Genomic DNA, 20,798 nt, shown 5'->3' on the forward strand with positions numbered 1-20,798 from the left:
CTCGTCTGCCGTGAATGAAATGACAAGGTAACTGGACCGAAGGCACTGAAGACTAGAATAGAGGCTGCATTTATGAGCAGAGGAGACATGGACTCTGAAGAGTCTAACATTTCAGAACAGGGCAGAATTCAGAAGATACAAATGGAAACTGCTGGCTTAGTTTGGGAAAAGCACTTTCCACTTTAGAAATTTTAAATAATTAGAACAATTAAAAAATCATTATAGTTTTTAGAATAAAAGGGATAAAACTTAAGCTCAATAAAATTATGATTAATGAAGATTCACAGAAAAATTTATTCAATCAACAAGATGAATTTGTAGATGATCTGTCTTCAAGGAACTGGTAACCCATGCCCATCCCCTAATTCCAGAGCAGTATCAGAATCTCTGTATTTTAGTCATTTCAGTAAACTCCTCCGCTACCTCAGCCCAAGCTAAAGGTGCGCAGATAACATATTTGGTCCTCTATCCAGTCCCATAGCTAAAGTTCTAACCTGGAGGTGGGGAGGGATGAGGGTGACAAGAGGTGTGGGGTTAGGAAGTAACAGTCTCAGATCAGATGGGATTTTGTCAGTTCAGTGTGAGGTTCCACTATCTCTATTTTTGTTCTTTTGTGACAATGCAGAATGAGCGGAAACTGTGATTCACCGAGCTCACATAAAGTGACCTTGCTTTTATCACAATACGGCATTTTATGGACAAAACTTTCTATATTTTATGGGCAAAGGTTTTAAGAAGCTTGAGAAACCAAAGAAAAAGGTATTTGGGTTTAACACCGGAGTAGCCACAAGATGCCACTGGAGTACTTTCCTTATCATCAAAAGCAAGGTAACAAGAACTACTTGCAGCTGAACGAGAATACTTGGTTGTTAGTGGTCGCTAACCGCGCCCCCGCCCCCAAAACACACACAAACTATATCTATCTTTTGTTCTAATACAGCGATATTCAAACTTTTTCATCTCATGGCACACATAAACTGCTAAAATTCTGCAGGACACCAAAATATATATTATTTTTTTGCTGATCTGACAAAAAAAATAGGTATCATTTTGATTCATTCGCACAGAACTGCTCCTGTGTTGGTTGTTCTCATTATTTTATTTGACAATCTGAGGGAAAAGAGGTCAGTACTCCTGACTAAACAGTTAGGTATTGTATGTTTTAAAAATTCTGTGGCACACCAGTTGAAAATCGCTGATCTAGAACAGTAAGAAGGTAACGTAAAGTGAGTCTAAAATCAGTTACAATTCCCAAGCTACCATTTTGCATAATAAAGGTCTGCTCTGAACCTAAATTCTAATATTTGTTTTCATTTAGCTTAAACATTCTTTACCTACAAAATTATCAGTTAATCTTCTCCACAAAATACCCTTACATCATGAAAAATTTTTTCAAATACCTGGATATTAAAGGGGAAAAAATAATTCATTAAACTGGACAGACAGAATCAACATAAATACAAATGGGAAAGCATTAAAGGAGAAAACAAGTAATATGATATGGATTTAACTTGCAAGAATATTTTCAAAATTATTAGTCTTTTGAAATTCTAATAGGAAGAACACTTGGTCCTATTTTGATACCACTTCAAGTCAACACTAGTTAACTTCCTTCTTCACTTGCCTCACACAATATTCTAAGCCGGCATGGCTTCCCAAAGCTTAGGGGTGAGTGATTGAAGGTACAGGAGATGATTTTTAACTTGTTCTCCTTTAGTCTTTCTGATCACAAGAAGAAGAAAGTCTGTTTGGGTCCATATATCTTAAAGAACCTTCATAATATATGCTTCATACCCTGTTTCACAACACTCAGGCAAGCCATGACCATCATGCTAGCTAGAATCTAATAATATTGTTTTATTTTCACAGAATTTACATTTATATAACTATAGCTTAACCTCTATTTTGAATAATAGATATAATTTTTCAGTAGTGATTATGATTTTACTGTAGAGATAAGTTTTTCTGTTAAATTTTTAAGTTAAAATGAACCAATTAAAAATATTAAGAAAATAATATCAGAGGTAACCAGAAATAACCAAATTCCCAAAGGAAATGTGAGGGAAATAACTGCCTTGAGGTAACCATACAAGTACATATAGTCTTTTCACTCAAAATATGGATTCCCATTAAAAGTAATACAAAAGAGAATAGACAGAAGCAGAATATAGAAAATTACCATTCAGGGTCACTGTTGGGTTCTCCCCAGGTATGCACTGATTTATTTTATTTTATTTTTATTTTTTGGACTTGAGAATATATAGGTCAATGTCTATGATTCATAGACAACACAAACCTAAAATATAAATGCTGCCCTGACCGGTTTGGCTCAGTGGATAGAGCGTCGGCCTGTGGACTGCAGGGTCCCCGGTTCAATTCCAGTCAAGGACATGTACCTTGGTTGTGGGCACATACCCAGTAGCGTGTATGCAGGAGGCAGCTGATTGATGTTTCTCTCTCATCAATTTTTCTAACTCTCTTTTCCTCTCCCTACCTCTCTGTAAAAAAAAAAATCAATAAAATATATCTTAAAAAATGAAATAAAATAAAATATAAATGCCTAAAAATCTGTATAAAACTGTATTTTTAAAAGTTTCCAAGTTAATAGTCCTTCCATGCTGCTTTTTAAAATAAATAATTGACAAAAATATCAGTAAATTGAGAGTTTGAAGCCAAACAAAGGTATTGCTAGGCACACGTATATTTTAGAACTAGAGGCCCAGTGCACTGGGGAGTGGGGGAGGGTCCCTCAGCCTGGCCTGCGCCCTCTCGCAGTCCGGGAGCCCTTGGGGGGATGTCCAACTGATGGCTTAGCGCTGCAATGGAGGCGGGAGAGGCTCCCGCCACTGCTGCTGTGCTCACCAGCTGTGAGCCCAGCTTCTGGCTGAGCAGCACACCTCCTGTGGGAGCACACTGACCACCAGGGGACAGCTCCTGCGTTAAGCATCTGCCCCCTGGTGGTCAGTGCGCATCATAGCAACTAGTAGTTCCACCGTTGGGTCTATTTGCATATTAGCCTTTTATTATATAGGATTTTAATTGTATAAAGACAAAAGAACTCGGTTATACCATCCTTCTCTACAGCCTGCAGGAAAAGTAGTAACTAAAGCAATTCAATGGCAACCTTTTTTCCCCCCCAAAAATTGTGGACCCAGATGACTTGTGACAATGGGACTACTACATCCTTATCTCACAAAGTTTATGAAAATAACCTGAATGGTAATTTAAGAACCAAAGGACAACAACAGAAAGCAACAGCTAAGAGAATTCAAACAACTTTTAAAGACTAAGTAATTCTGATGTGGTGGGGTGCTTCTTTTTAATTAGGGGTTACGGACCTACTTAAAGTCCGAGTACAAAAACTCAGTATTTCCTCCAAGAAGAAATTATCTTTTTTGCATCAGTATAGTGAGAGGTTAATGTAAAATAGACTGTTTTTGCATAATAAAGATCTGCCATTCTAGTGTATGTTTACATTTCGCTTAAACAGAGTTCTTTAAAACAGCCCATTCTCTCATTTGTTTCTAAAACAAACAAAAACCATGAGGTTTTTTAATTAGCTAGAAGTTTTTTTTTTACCAATATACTATATCACTCAAGAAAACAAAAATATTTCTGTAGCCCAGCCGGCGTGACTCAGTGGTTGAGCATCAACGATGAACCAGGAGGTCACGGTTCAATTCCCAGTCAGGTACATGCAGGGGTTGTGGGCTCGATCTCCAGTAGGGGGTGTACAGGAGGCAGCCCATCAATGATTCTCTCTCATGATTGATGTTTCTATCTCTCTCTCTCTCCCTCCCCCTTTCTCTCTGAAATCAATAAAGATATATTTTTTTTAAAAAAATATTTCTATAGAATGTCTGAAAATCTAAGAAAACTTTAATACCCAGCTCAACAGAAGAGGATTTCTAGTATTCATTCCATGAGATACAGAACTCTTATCACCATTTCTACAATGTTTAGAGAGCACTTTCCATCCTGTCAATCTTTTGCCCCCTCTTCCTTGGAATCCAGCGGGATTTGGGGCAGGGACAGAAGAGCCTTCCAGCTGCTCCAGAGGCTCCTGGCTCCAGGCTTCAGCCCAGGAGGCTGACACATGTTCCCCTCCACTACCACCCACTTCCAAAGACCCAGGGGTTTTCTGATTTTGAAGTTTGAAAGCCAGCATGCAGTTGATTTAGGAACTTCAAAAATGTACCTGTAGTCCTTTGGGACAGACTGGGAATAGTCCAGTGTTGTCCCCTCCCCCCCAGCTCCTAAAGCTGGGATGGACACTTCCTGCTCACCATCTCTGTCTAAATGCGAGCCATTCAGCAGATCTAAGCAGGATGCCTTTAAGAATATGGGGCAGAATTATCCAATAGTCTAAAAACTGTGTTTTCTAATATACGAGCTACTAGCTCACGTGTGGGTATTTATGGTATTTACATTTAAATTAAGTAAAATCAACTGAAACTTTAAAAAATAAATTCCTTAGTCTAGCTAGCCACAGTTCAAATGTTCAAGAGCATTATAGCTACTGTATTACATGGAGCAGATACTGGACATTTTCATTATCACAGAAGAATCTGGACAGTGCTGATCTGAAACGTTTGTTTGTTATAAACTAAAAGAGTAAACACCTAAAGCTAGAAGCAATCAGATGATGGCAGCAAGTTTCTGGTGAGAAAGGAAGTATGATTGTTTAGCATAAACCTAGTTGAAGTATAAAACAGATGGTACATTTAGAAAAGTAATAAAGTATTTTACTTATGAGTAATACTAATTCTTCACTTACTAAAAATGATCATAATAGAAAAGCTAAGTTAGTGATTTACTACCTACTGAAAATCCATAATGTACAAAACCATATAAAACAGAATTAACGTGAAAACAGAAACATAACCTTTGCTCTTTGTAAATTAACATTCCTAAGGAGACAGGGCACAGGACAGACAGAGGTCATTCTTTCTGTAAGCATGCTTTCTTAGCATATACAGTGGGGGTTGCCAGGACTTCAGCCTCAGCCTGATAAATAACACCGAGGGCAGGAAAAAGGAGAGTCAAGGTGATACTGCTGTAATTAACTAGTTATTAATAACTAGTTGCCCGATGCACAAAATTCGTGCGAGGGGCTCGGCCCTTGCAGCCCTGGCTTCATCCAGAAGGTCGTCTGGAAGGTAGTTTGGCTGTCCGGTCTAATTAGCATATTACGCTTTTAATATTATAGATAGGAAAGGAGCAGAAGGGAGGCCAGGCATTATTAGCATGGCCATTTGGGCAGGTTCTCCAGGAAGTCGCAGTTTCACACTCCTCAGGGAACCATCGGCCCATTCCCCACAGATCACTGGGGAAAGGGGCCCAACCAAAGGGAGAAAGATGCATGTGCAGTGAAGTTGGGGTGACTAAGGAAGGTGACTGTCAGTCACACCGGGGAACAGAGATCCTTGGCCAGAATAGGCGGGGCCACTGCAAGCCCAGGAAAATGTGGAAACACATAATCCCCTAAACAAAGGAGCTCGTGCTCTTGGCTCTTTTGCATTCGTCCATGTGGCCCATAGCCACGCAGACCCCTCACACAATGGACTGATGGGCTGCAACAGGGAACACAACCCAAGCTAGCCCGATGCTGGACTGGATACTGCTCCACTGAAGCCACAGCTACGCTTCTTCCTTGGTCCAACAAAGGGAAATGGGACCTCAGAAACTCAGGGGTTTGATTCACAGAAATGAAGCTTTCTACAGCACCTCATCCTCTGGTGTGAGTCTCAGAAAATTCCTTGTCTTGGGCTGTCGCAAGAAGCCCATCCCCATGAGCAACAGATGGGAACGTGGAGCTCTCCCCACACATGACAAAGGCACAGAGGTCTACTGTAACTCATTTTTGCAAAATGCCTGCGGTTATGAGCTTCTACATGGCAGGTATCCGAGCTCTTACTGTGGCTCCAATTACCTCCAATAACTGCAAGCAACAAAAATCACTGTGGCTGGGGAAATGATCTCATGGGTCTCCTCACTATTTCAAAAGTAATTTTATGAAGTGGTAAATGTTATAGAAAATCCTCAAAAAAGTTTATTCATGAAACAGTCATTGAGTGCCTACTAATGTGAAAATTTGCATTTATCCAGAGGCCGCTGAAGTAAATGCCAAGGGCAGGAGGTCTATATTGTGTTTCCGTTTACGTGAATGCAAGTATATGCTGATATATATATACTGTGAGTCTTAATTGGTTAAATGGGTGAAATGTGAGGAGATGATTTTTAGGTTGAGGAAAGGAGCTAGGGTAGTAATGACATAGGAGGTTATTCTAGATGGTAGAGGACAACACAGATAGGAAAGAAGGGTACGTGGGCTGAGAAACTAAGAAAGAAACCAAGAAGGTCAGTATGGCTGAGCCAAATGCAGCAGCCAGGGAATAAGGTGACTATCGGAGGAAGCAGAATAAAGTTTATTGAAGCTATGACTTTAACTTTGACTTTGAGACTGAGGATATGGGATTAGTCACTATTTTGACTTTATTGACGTATGTAGAGATAATTATATATCTTTTATGGACCTTTTATTAATGGATTGGAAAAGGAGAGACTGAAGGTGAATAAACCGTGTACAGCAGTTTAGAGTAGATTAATTCTGAGATAACTTAAGTAGGACCAGGGTTTGGGCCACAGAGATGAAGTAAATGCTAGTTGCATTGACTACAGCAGTTTATGAAATAAGTGTCTAGGAAAGAGAGGGGCTATTAAACATTGTTTAAAAATTAAGCAACCATTAGAAATTTGCATTTTAATAATATTAGTTACTATGTATGACTTTATTTGTTATATTTTACCTTTATTGATTTTTAAAATCATAAAACAAATGCTTATTATAGACATTCAAACAATATCTAAGTAGAGTATATAACATTAAAAAGAAAGTCTTTGCTTGTCCTTACCCCCAATACCTCCTAATTCTAGTCCCTAAAGGGAACCACTATCATTAAAATTTCGTATTGGTTTTTTTAAGATCTTTTGATCTTTTTATAAAACATGTATTATTAGTATGATCTACTGGTCATAATATGCTCTTTATACTTAACCTTATATTGGGGACATCTTTTGAGTTTTCACCATGGATGACAGTTCATGATCCTCAGGGACAATCTTTAGACAAATTCTCATCCTAGTAGAATTATAGAAGTAGCAGCTAATAAACATAATCATTCGACTGACTGACCCTAATTAAAAAATGTCATACCACAATTACCATCTGGAATATACACTTGTTTCCTTTTTTAAGTATCATTTAATTACTTCAAAAGAGTAGCTAAGCTGAGGTAAGACACAGTGCTCCTCAGGTTATTATCGGCATATGAATTTTCTTTAATATAATGTGACTTACGACACTTGTAAAGCTGCATTTATTTCCTTGAGTAGCTCGTTAGTCTTATTAAAATCTGCCCGCATGACATTTTTCTCTCTGAGGTGGTCTGCTGTCATGACATCCAGCTCTTTCTCAAGTCTCTTGTTTAAATCTTGTTCATGCAACCTGTTTAATTTATTTTTGGTTAAGAAAATGTTATTCTCGATCCAGCAGTACATCAGAAAGATCATACACCATGACCAAGTAGGATTTATCCCAGGGATGCAAGGATGGTACAATATCCGCAAATCAATAAACGTGATACATCACATAAACAAATTGAAAGAAAAAAACCACATGGTCATATCAATTGATGCAGAAAAAGCATTTGACAAAATTCAACACCCATTTTTGATAAAAACTCTCAGCAAGGTGGGAGTAGAAGGATCATACCTCAACATAATAAAAGCCATATATGACAGGCCCACAGCCAACATCATACTCAATGGACAAAAACTAACACCATTTCCCCTAAGAACAGGAACAAGACAGGGATGCCCCCTCTCACCACTCCTGTTCAACATAGTACTGGAAGTGTTAGCCATTGCAATTCGGCAAGAAGAAGAAATAAAAGGCATCCAAATTGGAAAAGAGGAAGTAAAACTGTCCTTATTTGCAGACGACATGATATTATACATACAAAACCCTAGAGATTCCATCAAAAAGCTACTAGACTTAATACATGAATTTGGCAATGTAGCAGGATACAAAATTAACCCCAAGAAATCTGAGGCATTTCTATACACCAATAGTGAACTTTCAGAAAGAGAGATTATAAAAACAATCCCGTTTACCATTGCACCAAAAAAACTAAGCTACCTAGGAATAAACTTAACTAAAGAGGTAAAAGACCTCTACTCAGAAAACTACAGGACGTTGAAAAAAGACATAGAGGAAGACATAAACAGATGGAAGAACATACCGTGTTCATGGATTGGTAGAATCAACATCATTAAAATGTCCATACTACCCAAAGCAATCTATAAATTCAACGCACTTCCCATTAAAGTACCAACAGCATACTTCAGAGATCTAGAACGAACTTTCCAAAAATTCATCTGGAATAAAAAAAGACCCCGAATAGCTGCAGCAATCCTGAAAAAGAACAAAGTAGGTGGGATCTCAATACCAGATATCAAGTTGTATTACAAAGCCACTGTTCTCAAAACTGCCTGGTACTGGCACAAGAATAGGCATATAGATCAATGGAATAGAATAGAGAGCCCAGAAATCGGCCCGAACCAATATGCTCAATTAATATTTGACAAAGGAGGCAAGAACATACAATGGAGCCAAGAGAGTCTCTTCAATAAATGGTGTTGGGAAAATTGGACAGATATATGCAAGAAAATGAAACTAGACCACCAACTTACACCATACACAAAAATAAACTCAAAATGGATAAAGGACTTAAATGTACGACAGGAAACCATAAAAATTCTAGAAGAATCCAAAGGCAACAAAATCTCAGACATATGCCGAAGCAATTTCTTCACTGATACAGCTCCTAGGGCACTTGAAACTAAAGAAAAAATAAACAAATGGGACTACATCAAAATAAAAAGCTTCTGCACAGCAAAAGAAACCATCAACAAAACAACGAGAAAACCCACTGTGTGGGAAAACATATTTGCCAATGACATATCTGATAAGGGCCTAATCTCCAAAATTTATAGGGAACTCATACAACTTAACAAAAGGAAGATAAACAATCCAATCAAAAAATGGGCAAAGGACCTAAATAGACACCTTTCAAAAGAGGACATTCAGAAAGCCAAGAGACATATGAAAACATGCTCAAAGTCACTAATCATCCGAGAGATGCAAATCAAAACAGCAATGAGGTACCATCTCACACCTGTCAGACTGGCTATCATCAACAAATCAACAAACGACAAGTGCTGGAGAGGATGTGGAGAAAAAGGAACACTTGTGCACTGCTGGTGGGAATGCAGACTGGTGCAGCCACTATGGAAGACAGTATGGAGTTTCCTTAAAAAACTGAAAATGGAACTCCCATTTGACCCTGTGATCCCACTTCTAGGAATATATCCCAAGAAACCAGAAACACCAATCAGAAAGGATATATGCACCCCTATGTTCATAGCAGCACAATTCACCATAGCTAGGATCTGGAAACAGCCTAAGTGCCCATCAGTAGATGAATGGATTAGAAAACTGTGGTACATCTACACGATGGAATACTATGCTGCTGTAAAAAGGAAGGAACTCTTACCATTTGCAACGTCATGGATGGAACTGGAGAGCATTATGCTAAGTGAAATAAGCCAGTCAATGAAGGAAAAATACCACATGATCTCACTCATTCATGGACAATAGAGACCATTCTAAACTTTTGAACAATAATAGATACAGAGGCAGAGCTGCCTCAAACAGATTGTCAAACTGCAGCGGGAAGGCCGGGGAGGGTTGGGGGGCAGGAGGTAGGGGGGTAAGAGATCAACTAAAGGACTTGTATGCATGCATATAAGCATAACCAATGGACATAAGACACTGGGTGATAGGGGAGGCTAGGGGACTGTCTAGGGCGGGGGGATAAAATGGATACATATGTAATACCCTTTGTAATACTTTAAGCAATAAAAAAATAAAAAAATAAAAAAAAAAATAAAAAAAAAAGAAAATGTTATTCTCGAGTCAAGCTTTCAAACTTTCTATATTCTACCAGATTTGAAATGGCTTTAGGTGCAATATATAGGAAACTAATGGAAATAACCTAAAGTAAGTTACTCACTTTAATCTTCCAGCTTGTTAAAGTTGTCTCCTTTAATGCTTTTTGAAATAACATTTTAAAAGGATTTAGTTAATTTTATACAATTGCCAAAGTGGATGAATGCATACACATCATTCAAAATATAACATTTCATCTACGTTCTAGATTATAACATAGTCAACAAGGTCAAAAGTGGTCTTCAATAACTTATTAGAAGACAGTCTAGTCATAAAAATAGGCCTGTATTGCTAAATACCATCACAACAGTCTGTCAGATAACACTGCAAATTCATCCTGATATAATAGTGGCATACATACCTCATCTGTTGGTTAGATTCACTTCGTATTCTGAGAATTTCTTTCCCTTTAAATTCCAATTCTTTGGTTAGGGCACTTATATTTTCATGAAGGTGTTGTACCTCCTTATCCAAGTCAGAGATGTGATGCTCTCTGTGCCTTAATTCATCTTGTAGATCTGTTATTCTGCACATCTGCTCCTTACTCTGCAAAATGCAAATAATTCTTAAAAGTTTTCTACATATTTGCTTTCTGTGTTTATCTGAGGGAAAGAAAATGGAACACTGGAATGTCAAATGTAACACATCTGGCATTACTTCAAAAGCGAACTGCTGAAATGAGAACATGTCAAGGCCTCTTCTCTTTCCGTATTTATAAGTGTTTATATGCCTACAGCTTCAATAATGTCAGAGCTACAAGAGACCCAAAAGACCATAAAAGCACATTTCCCTCATTTTACAGATGAGCAGACTAAAACCCAAGAGATGATTTGTCCAAGGAAGATTTATAATCAATGGCAGAACTGAAGTTAGAACACAGGGCTCTCACATGCTCAACAAGTTATGTGGTCTACAATAGGATGCTGGCACCATTGTCCTTCAACCTAAAAAGGACCCACATCTATGGAGGCCATCCCAACACACATACACACATATCCCATGGCTTAGAAAGCAGACTATGTCCAAAGGCCACTGAAGTAAATGCAGTTATCTTGTCTGAAAGAGAAATTTCCTTCTGTTTTCTTAGAAGTCAGTTTTCTAAAGTTCTACAGGCCTAGCTAGACATTGATTTCAATGTTAGCAGTCCACTTGAAGAAAATATAACTTCCGTCCATGATTATAAGGTTGCTCATTTAAAACTTTCTAGTAATGAAAAGAAAATTTAGGCTAGTCATTTAACATAGCTGAAGACTAATAAAGTAAAATTCATAAGTCTAATCTACACTAATAAAAGGGAAAGATGCAAATTAACTGTACCTTCACAATGCCCACCAGCCAATCAGGAGTGAGTATGCAAATTAGCCGGACAAAGCTGTTGGGTTAATTTGCATGTGCAGGCGCCAAGTGGCCAGGAGCGTTCCTCATCACCCCAGCTGCTCTGGGACTCTGGGCAGTGTGGGAAGGCAGAAAGGCAGCTCCGGGCCGGAGCGAAGGCAGTGTCGGCAGCCAGGGGAAGGAAGGCCCATTCTTGCACGAATCTTCGTGCATCGGGCCTCTAGTCCTATATAATAAAAGGATAATATGCAAATCGACTAAATTGTGGAACGAATGGTCACTATGACATGCACACTGACCACCAGGAGGCAGACGCTCAATGCAGTAGCTGCCTCCTGGTGGTCAGTGTGCTACCAAAGGGGGAGCGCTGCTCAGCCAGAAGCCCTAAGCCAGGCTCACAGCTGGCAAGCGTAGCAGCAGTGGCGGGAGCCTCTCCCACCTCTGCAGCAGCGCTAAGGATGTCTGACTGCCAGTCGTCAGTTGGACATCCCCCAAGGGCTCCTGGACTGCGAGAGGGTGCAGACCAGGCTGAGGGACCTCTCCAAGTGCATGAATTTCATGCACTGGGCCTCTAGTAAACCAATAATAGCCTTCATTGCACTGTCTAAAAAATCTAGATAGTAAATAATAATAACTTAAAAATACTAGTTATTATAAAATAATTTTCAGAGAATTGTGAACCTTCAAATCTACTCACATTTAAGAAATAATCACAGAACAGAATGTTTTCTCTACCTGTCTCCTGCTGATGTCTATGCTTCTCTCTAACTCCATTTTAGCAGCGGCCAATTCTTGGTGATGATTATGCCATAACAAATCAATTGTAGCTGCATGTTGATGGTTTAGTTCTGAACGTAAAGAAGCTGGAATCCAAGGATAAAAAGAGGTTTAGCATATTTTAAAAAATATTACAGATACATATATTTAAAAAAAATTGTGATTTCATGTTAAATTTTTAAGTAGAAGAATGTGCAAATTAATATGACAAGATTATAACCCATTCAGAATACCAAGCATCGCCTTTCCTTCATCTTCTAATTCAAACCGAAGAGTCTGGAGTTCCTGCTCCATTTCTACCCGGAAGCCCTCCATTGACTCTCTGTGTGCATCTTTTAATGACTGAAGCTCTGCAGAATGTTTTTGCTGTAAATGATTTTCAAGAGCCTACAATAGTAGAAAGATATTCAAATTATTATGTTAGACTATAGGAAGAAAACTGCAAATAAAAATAAAATAATTACCAAACCCAATTATTACTTAAGAAAAACAAGGCATTTTTAATTCATTTACCAGAAAATTGAAGATAATCACCATTAAAACATAAATTAGTAGAGCCACTTTAAACAATAAACTAATCGTCATGAAACTAGTTTGACTCAATATATTGTGTTTGAATTGGAATATGGACTCTCGCCCTAAAGCAGTTTTCAATAAAGACATTTCTAAAGCTGCTAACAGGTGTGAACCACCTGAAATCAATGAATAATTCTTCTTTCAGACTTAGAAAAAACAAGATGAGGGTATTAACATGAAAAAATCTTCGGATCAGGGAAGAAGAGATGGGGGCGCTTATACATATCCAATATTGTGTAGCTACCTCCTATAGTCCTTCTTTATGACTGCACCTGTGAACAGAAGCAAAGGCTCCGAGAAGAGGCAGCTGAAACAGGAAACCAAAGCTTTTTGTGTGATTCGTTTCAGAAGCCTAACCAGAGAGAACAGACTGCATGTGGCTAAGACTATAGCCACAGGGGAAAAGACAGAACTCAGGTACTTCAGGTTTAGAGAGTGAACTGTGCCAGGAGGGGGTTATCTGGCTGTAACCTGTCACATGAAAGGTTTCTGGGAAAGCTACTGTATTATAACTAGGGCAGCATTTCTTTAATCATTATTCTAAAATGCTGTTTTTACAAATTAGTATTTGGCTACTTTTGTACACTGTTTTAAAAAGTGTTTTTATTTCTGAAAAATAAAACATACGCTGAATAGGGTAAAATACGGTACTTTTAGTTTAGACAACATTACTTGGGTAGCTTGGCTACCTAATCATCAACAATAAAATCGCAGATTCTGATTTCTTTTAAAAATGATTAGTTTTGAAAGGACTGAATGTGTAAAATTAAAGTACTAAATGAGAGCTTTTGTGTTACTCCAATTCACAAATGGCATCCAACGAATAGATTACTTAGCAATGCAATAGGCCGCATTTTTAACCAAAGGAACTTCCTTGACCAGATCAAGAGACTTCATCTTACTGTATTAAGTGAACTGTTTTTAAAAGGATGGAACTTTCTTGTTTTAATTTCTTTATAACATAACACTTCTTATATAATAGTGCCTGCTCCCAGATAAAGAATTAAGAGACAACTTATATCTGTAATGATTATAGATATTGTAAATTATTATTAGTAAAACTGTATTTTTCTATCAATCTTTATCTTAATTACCATAAGGTCCTTAGGAGAAATTGGAAAATACAGTGTTAAGAAATAAACTATACCAAAATTAATCACAGTAGGACTATGTCAAACTACAATTTTAACAAAGAACTGAGTAATGGATACGGGGAGATTCTATATGCATAAATCTATTTGATTTAAATATCTGCTGAGTGATTTGTTTATATCACTATTTTTCATATAGCCTTTGGGCTGTACATACTGGATTGCACTATTTTCAAATGTCTGTAATTTCACTGCGAGTTTTGTACATTTTTTTATATGTGTGAGGAAAAAAATCGGGGTTAAAAAAAATATAAATTATTTGGAATACATGCCTTTTGAAGATCCAGCCTGAAAGAGAAACACTAAAAATTTGATGAAAGACTACTGTCATTTCAAGATAGTATTAAGTGATTATAGTGGTAACAGCTCAGTCAAACCATACTAAACTTATTTAATCACTGTTAACTCTATAACAAACCAGATGGACTATTAGTCTCATCATGAACTTGGCCATGTAATGGAAAACAGATATAATATATAAGCCCTAGTCTAACTTGTCTGCGATAGTGTATAACTACTGTTTATGTTTAAACACTGTGACCCCTACAGAAAGTCTTATACCAGAAAACACCTTGAAATAAAGCCACACACACAGTTTCCTCAAGTTAAAACACTGGTAAGAATTTGAAGGCTAATTATTATTAGGCGGCTGGACTTCATCTGAAGAGACATCACATTAATCTTACTCTTTGTTCCTTTTCCTTTTCTTCTTCCATAGTTTGAAACGCAAGCACATGTGCTTCCTTTAAAGACTTGTGTCTCTGTTGATGTTGTTCCTCTAATTCTTCAAGCTCTTGTGTAAGTCGTTGTCGTTCTTGTGTGAACTGGGCTTGCAGTTGCTGCAAAGAAGTCTGGGACTGGGAAAGCTGCAGCTCCAGGTTCTGTTTCAGCAAGGAGATCTGTGCCACAGGACGGGACACGGTGAAGAAGAAACACAAGGCACATTTCACAAACTGCTAATCGAAGGGGGAAGCATTTCAACAATATCCACTGGAGTAAAACAACCGCCTTAAGAAAATACCTTAAAATGTTTACCATATGTCATCGGTATCTAATCTTTAGGTAGTACCGCTTTCAATTCTATTTTTTAGTCGTTATCCTAAAAATAGAATTTAGTGACATTAAGTTTGTAGACTAAAGAACACTGAAGCTCACATTTAGAAATATAATGAACATCTATGTTGTACTGCAATAAATATTCACAATATGAAATTAAAACAAAAGTCAACTAATGTATTTAGATTATAGTCACTTCAAAGAGATAGTATGAAAAGTTAAACTGCTTATTTGTGAGGTAGTAATGTTGAGTTGTTTGGACTGTGGGCTCTGAGTTAAAATCTGAGCCTCACCACTTGCTAGTATCAACACCTCTGTGTGAGAATGAAGTATGTTACTATGCGTCGTTCACTTAGAACAGTTCCTGGAATGTAGTAGTGCTCAATAAATGTTAGCTAAGATGATTTGAGGATTAAAAAGCTGCTCTTTAAAAGATTTATCAGCTCATAATTTAGAATCCTTGTTTAAAAAAAAGATTTTTGAGTTTTTATTTAACTCAAAAACCTTGCAAACCTTCAAGCTTTTTAAAAATCATAACCATCCCACAATCCTCTAGTTCAGTGATGGCAAACCTATGACACGTGTGTCAGAGGTTACATGCATGCAAACTCATTTTTTTTGGTTGATTTTTCTTCCTTAAATGGCATTTAAATATATAAAATAAATATCAAAAATATAAATCTTTGTTTTACTGTGGTTGCAAATATCAAAAAATTTCTATATGTGACACGGCACCAGAGTTAAGTTAGGGTTTTTCAAAATGCTGACATGCCGAGCTCAAAAGGTTCGCCATCGCTGCTCTAATTATATCCTTATAATAATGACAGGGGCCTTTATTTCACTATTGAAAACTGATTTGTTACTCCTTTTGAAAACAGATATCACCCTCAATGTCTGCATTGCTTCTGGGTGTCTTAAAATACTTAAAATTAAGTCCTTTTTAAAAGATAAAGACACGAAATATGTGTATAAATATATATGTATACTTCCCCTATACAGGAACTACATAGCCATATTCTAACAGAAGTCTGAATCTAAGGGGAGCTCAGGGGAAAGGGATAAAAGTTGTCAAGTGTAGTAACTTAGGACACTATGTGTGCTCATACGCAAGTAAAACAGCTCCTGCGGCCAGGAAAGCCAACGGGAAGAGGAAGCTTCATAGTGAGCTTTTGAAAAAGGGAAAAGACTCATTTGAGTGATGAAAGGCAGATATAGGCTGCCTCCCACCGCACAGAGGAAGGCACTGGCCAAGGAAGAGAAAGGGTGGAGAATCACTAGAGATGCAAAATAAGAAAGGAGGAACTGGAAGACAGAAAGGTCAGAGGCAAGCAGCAGGAAACGGTCAGAGGCTACATTGACGTTGGGTGGATAACTAACTAAACGTCTGGGAGGGTTTTCGACAAAGTTCTAAATTGGGTTTAGTTGTAAAGGTTAGCACATGCCTTTATGAAGAAAGTCAAGCGCTGGTGAGAAATGACACAGCTGACATGGATGTTCAATCCGTTTTAATGTATTTCCAAAGGAGTGACTACCTACTGAAAGTTACATGAATTCTGCTTAATGATTCCTACACAAACCCAAGGTTTTGGAGGTTACTTCATGTGACTGGAATCTAGTGGAACTGCAGCGCTCTAACTCCACGCAATGCCCCATCCCCCACCCCCACCCCCCTCGCACCTTTAAGTGGCAGGAGCACCCATGATTTACAGATGGAAATAAACCCTGCAAGTGTGAAAATGGCAGGAGAATGTCACAGCACAGCTCAGGCCACACTTGGAATTAGGAACCCAAGACAAATTACACTCTGTGATTTCTCACCATTTTATGCAAAGAAGATCAGGATGAAATGAGCAGTAAGGACAACCCAGAAAGAAAAAAATAATAAATCACAAAATAGTAAAAAGAACAAAAATGTGTGTTTGTAAACACAGATATGTAACTAGCAGTCATTTTCTTCTCAGCTAGCTGGTTCTTGAAACAGAGAAGGAACCAACCCACTGTCTTCCCCAAATCAACTCTAGTCCCAGGCCTAGCATGGGAATTCACGTGACTGCCATGTGACAACCTGTCAGAACACATGTAAGGAAAAGACTATGTTGCATGGAAAAAAAAGGATTGGTAATCAAAGCTATTACCTGGCCCTCGTCCAAGTGAGGACTAAAACCCACCCAGCGGAACAACTGCTCACCAAGCTGTCCGCCCTGGGATGCATGTGTCCCCCCAAAGAGAATGGGCATGTGTTTCTCATGTGCACATAGGCACCACCATATGGGCTAGCAGTGGCCCTGGATCCTGTCCTCTAATTAAGTGTGCACTTAGGTTAGTAAGAAACGAATCAGTTCCCAGCAGTGGCTCTTAATTCAGCAATACCTACTGCAAAAGTTCACACATCAAAAAGAGCTCCCGAGGAGAACCAAGATGGCGGCATAGGTTAACGCTGGAGTTTGCTGCTTTGAACAACTACTTCAAAAGTGAAACTAAAACACGGAACGGACATCACCCAGAACCACAGGAACGCTGGCTGAGTGGAAGTCCTACAACTAGGAGGAAAGAGAAACGCATACCGACACTCAGAGGAGGCGCAGTGCTTAAGTCAAATTCTGAGGTGCGGAGTGCGCGGAGCGGGCTGGCGGCGGAGGGCGCGGTTGTTGTTTTCAATCGGGAGGGAGTCGCAGACTCTGAGCTCCAGATACAGGCGAGTCTTTAGGGACCCAGGCTCAAACGGGAGAAGCGGACTGTCTGGCTTCGGTCAGAGCGAGGGCAGCTTTCTCTCCCAGCTTAGCAGCGGGTGCTGGGACTCAGAGAGGCAGAGCCCCTAGGGACAGGACTGAGAGCCGCCATAACTGCTCTCTCCGGCCCACCCTGTTGATCCTGTGCGACCCGCCCCGCCCAAGCCCTGCACAGAGGCATTTACCGGATAGCCTCAGGCAAAGGCTAGATTAGCACTTCCCTAGAGGACAGAAGTTCTCTCACTGCTGACACAGCTGATTCTCATAGCCACTTGGCCTGGAGGTCAAACCCTCCCTGGAATTAGCTACAACAATCAAGATTTATCTATAAGACTGCGAACAAAGACCACTAGGGGGTGCACCAAAGAAGCATAACAAAATGCGGAGACAAAGAAACAGGACAAAATTGTCAATGGAAGAAATAGAGTTCAGAACCACACTTTTAAGGTCTCTCAAGAACTGTTTAGAAGCTGCCGATAGACTTAATGAGATCTACACGAAAACTAATAAGACCCTCGATCTTATATTGGGGAACCAACTAGAAATTAAGCACACACGGTCTGAAATAACGAATATTAAACAGACGCCCGACAGCAGACCAGAGGAGCGCAAGAATCAAGTCAATGATTTGAATTGCGAGGAAGCAAAAAACATCCAACGGGAAAAGCAAAATGAAAAAAGAATCCAAAAATGCGAGGATAGTGTAAGGAGCCTCTGGGACAGCTTCAAGCGTACCAACATCAGAATTATAGGGGTGCCAGAAGATGAGAGAGAGCAAGATATTGAAAACCTATTTGAAGAAATAATGACAGAAAACTTCCCCCACCTGGTGAAAGAAATGGACTTACAGGTCCAAGAAGCGCGGAGAACCCCAAACAAAAGGAATCCAAAGAGGACCACACCAAGACACATCATAATTAAAATGCCAAGAGCAAAAGATAAAGAGAGAATCTTAAAAACAGCAAGAGAAAGTAACTCAGTTACCTACATGGGAATACCCATACGACTGTCAGCTGATTTCTCAACAGAAACTTTGCAGGCCAGAAGGGAGTGGCAAGAAATATTCAAAGTGATGAATACCAAGAAATTACAACCAAGATTACTTTATCCAGCAAAGCTATCATTCAGAATTGAAGGTCAGATAAAGAGCTTCACAGATAAGGAAAAGCTAAAGGAGTTCATCACCACCAAACCAGGATTATATGAAATGCTGAAAGGTATCCTTTAAGAAGAGGAAGAGGAAGAAAAAGGTAAAGATACAAATTATGAACAACAAATATGCATCTATCAACAAGTGAATCTAAGAATCAAGTGAATAAATAATCTGATGAACAGAATGAACTGTTGATTATAATAGAATCAGGGACATAGAAAGGGAATGGACTGACTATTCTTGGGGGGGAAAGGGGTGTGGGAGATGCGGGAAGAGACTGGACAAAAATTGTGCACCTATGGATGAGGACAGTGGGTGGGGAGTGAGGGCGGAGGGTGGGGCGGGAACTGGGAGGAGGGGAGTTATGGGGGGAAAAAAAAAAAGGAACAAATGTAATAATCTGAACAATAAAGATTTAATTAAAAAAAAAAAAAAAAGAGCTCCCCTGTTGATTTGACTACAATTTGACTCACAGTTGAACTACTTAAGGATGAAACTTATGAAGAAATATGACATTTAAAATGAATGAAATACAGTGATGTAATAGTTATACATTTAAAATCTAGCACTCTCTCAAACCTCACCAGCTTAAATAAAATACATTTAAATACTTAAATATACTTAAATATTTTACATCATAATATACTTTACCTTGAAAGGACTCCAAAGAAATATTTTTCATTTTAGAATATATGAGTAATCTTTGTCTCTATACTCAAGAAAATATAAAGTATGTACAAAAAGACATTATCATGCAATTTAGTGTTCAAATATACTTAGTTTAGATATTTTATATTAACTTTGAAAGCACACCAAAGTAATATTAAGGCTATCTAAAATCTTCGGATTCATGCTCAAGACAGTAACATGAACTAGATGCAAAAAGCTTTTATCATGCAATGCAGCATCAAAATTTATTTTGTTATTCTTACAAATAAGTTAGTCGAATTGCATCAAATTGACAGCCTTTGTTCAGCATGAAAATGACATGGACTTTAAAAGACAAATAATGAGCAAAGCAATGTCAAACGAACTAATGTTTAATAGGTGAGTATACTTAATGGAAATATACATTAATATAAAACAAATTCTTGCCACAGCAGTTTAGATATGAATTATATAACACTAGAGGCCTGGTGCACAAAAATTTGTGCACTTGGCGGAGGGTCCCTCAGCCCGGCCTATGCCCTCTTGCAGTCTGGGACCCCTCAGAGGATGTCCACCTGCTGGCTTAAGCCCGTTCCCTGGGGGATCAGGCCCAAGCTGGCAGTCAGACATCCCTCTGGCAGCCCGGCAGCCCTCGGGGGATGGCCACTTACCAGCAGGGAGCAGACCTAAGCTGCAGTCGGACATCCTTAGCGCTGCTGAGGAGGCAGGAGAGGCTCCCGCCACCACCGCTGTACTGGCAGCTGTCAGCCTGGCTTGTGACTGAGCAGAGCTCCCGCCATGGGAGCGCACTGACCACCAGGGGACAGCTCCTGCATTAAGCATCTGCCCCCTGGTGGTCAGTGTGTGTCATAGTGACCAGTCATTCCCAGTCGTTCTACTGTTAGGGTCAATTTGCATATTACCCTTTTATTATATAGGATACTGACTGATCAACAGGTACCAGATACTTTGCAAACAATTTTAAAGGCCAAACTGCACTGATAGTAAGCTCTACCTTTTGATTTCTACCACTTAAAATACTGTTTTTTTCTGAAAATAAGATATTGTAAAAATTTCAAAAGGAAGAATTAAAATAAAAAAACATGGACATATTTTTTGAAGAAAGGAAAGCTTGACCTATTTCCTACAGATCAGTTTCATAAGGATTCTGTGCCTCAACGATGGTGCTCAAAGAGCTCCTTGAAAACAGCAACTGAAACATCAAACCTGAGGTACTGGATATGCCAGGACGTCGATATGGGGCCTGGCATTAATTACCTACAACATTTGGTTGTTGATGC

The 20,798-nt window shown here is 38.8% G+C and overlaps 1 protein-coding gene across 12 annotated transcripts in view; it reads right to left on the reverse strand.

Moving 5' to 3' along the window:
• Positions 1–20,798, reverse strand: part of FAM184A (family with sequence similarity 184 member A) — an 88,174-nt gene that overhangs the window by 7,781 nt on the left and 59,595 nt on the right. For 6 of the 12 annotated variants that reach the window (XM_059700201.1, XM_059700200.1, XM_059700194.1 and 3 more), the window contains 5 exons: positions 14,598–14,810; positions 12,418–12,571; positions 12,143–12,270; positions 10,434–10,618; positions 7,361–7,507 (listed from right to left, as the gene is read on the reverse strand). In XM_059700201.1, coding sequence (XP_059556184.1) covers positions 7,361–7,507; positions 10,434–10,618; positions 12,143–12,270; positions 12,418–12,571; positions 14,598–14,810 — 827 coding nt within the window. Of the gene's footprint in view, positions 1–3,449; positions 3,525–7,058; positions 7,142–7,360; positions 7,508–10,136; positions 10,175–10,433; positions 10,619–12,142; positions 12,271–12,417; positions 12,572–14,597; positions 14,811–20,798 lie in introns of those variants that run through there. The other 6 variants (XM_059700199.1, XM_059700204.1, XM_059700203.1 and 3 more) reach the window with 4 other exon arrangements.

This window comes from Myotis daubentonii, chromosome 6 (assembly GCF_963259705.1).
Source record: "Myotis daubentonii chromosome 6, mMyoDau2.1, whole genome shotgun sequence".
Taxonomy (NCBI): Eukaryota; Metazoa; Chordata; class Mammalia; order Chiroptera; family Vespertilionidae; genus Myotis; species Myotis daubentonii.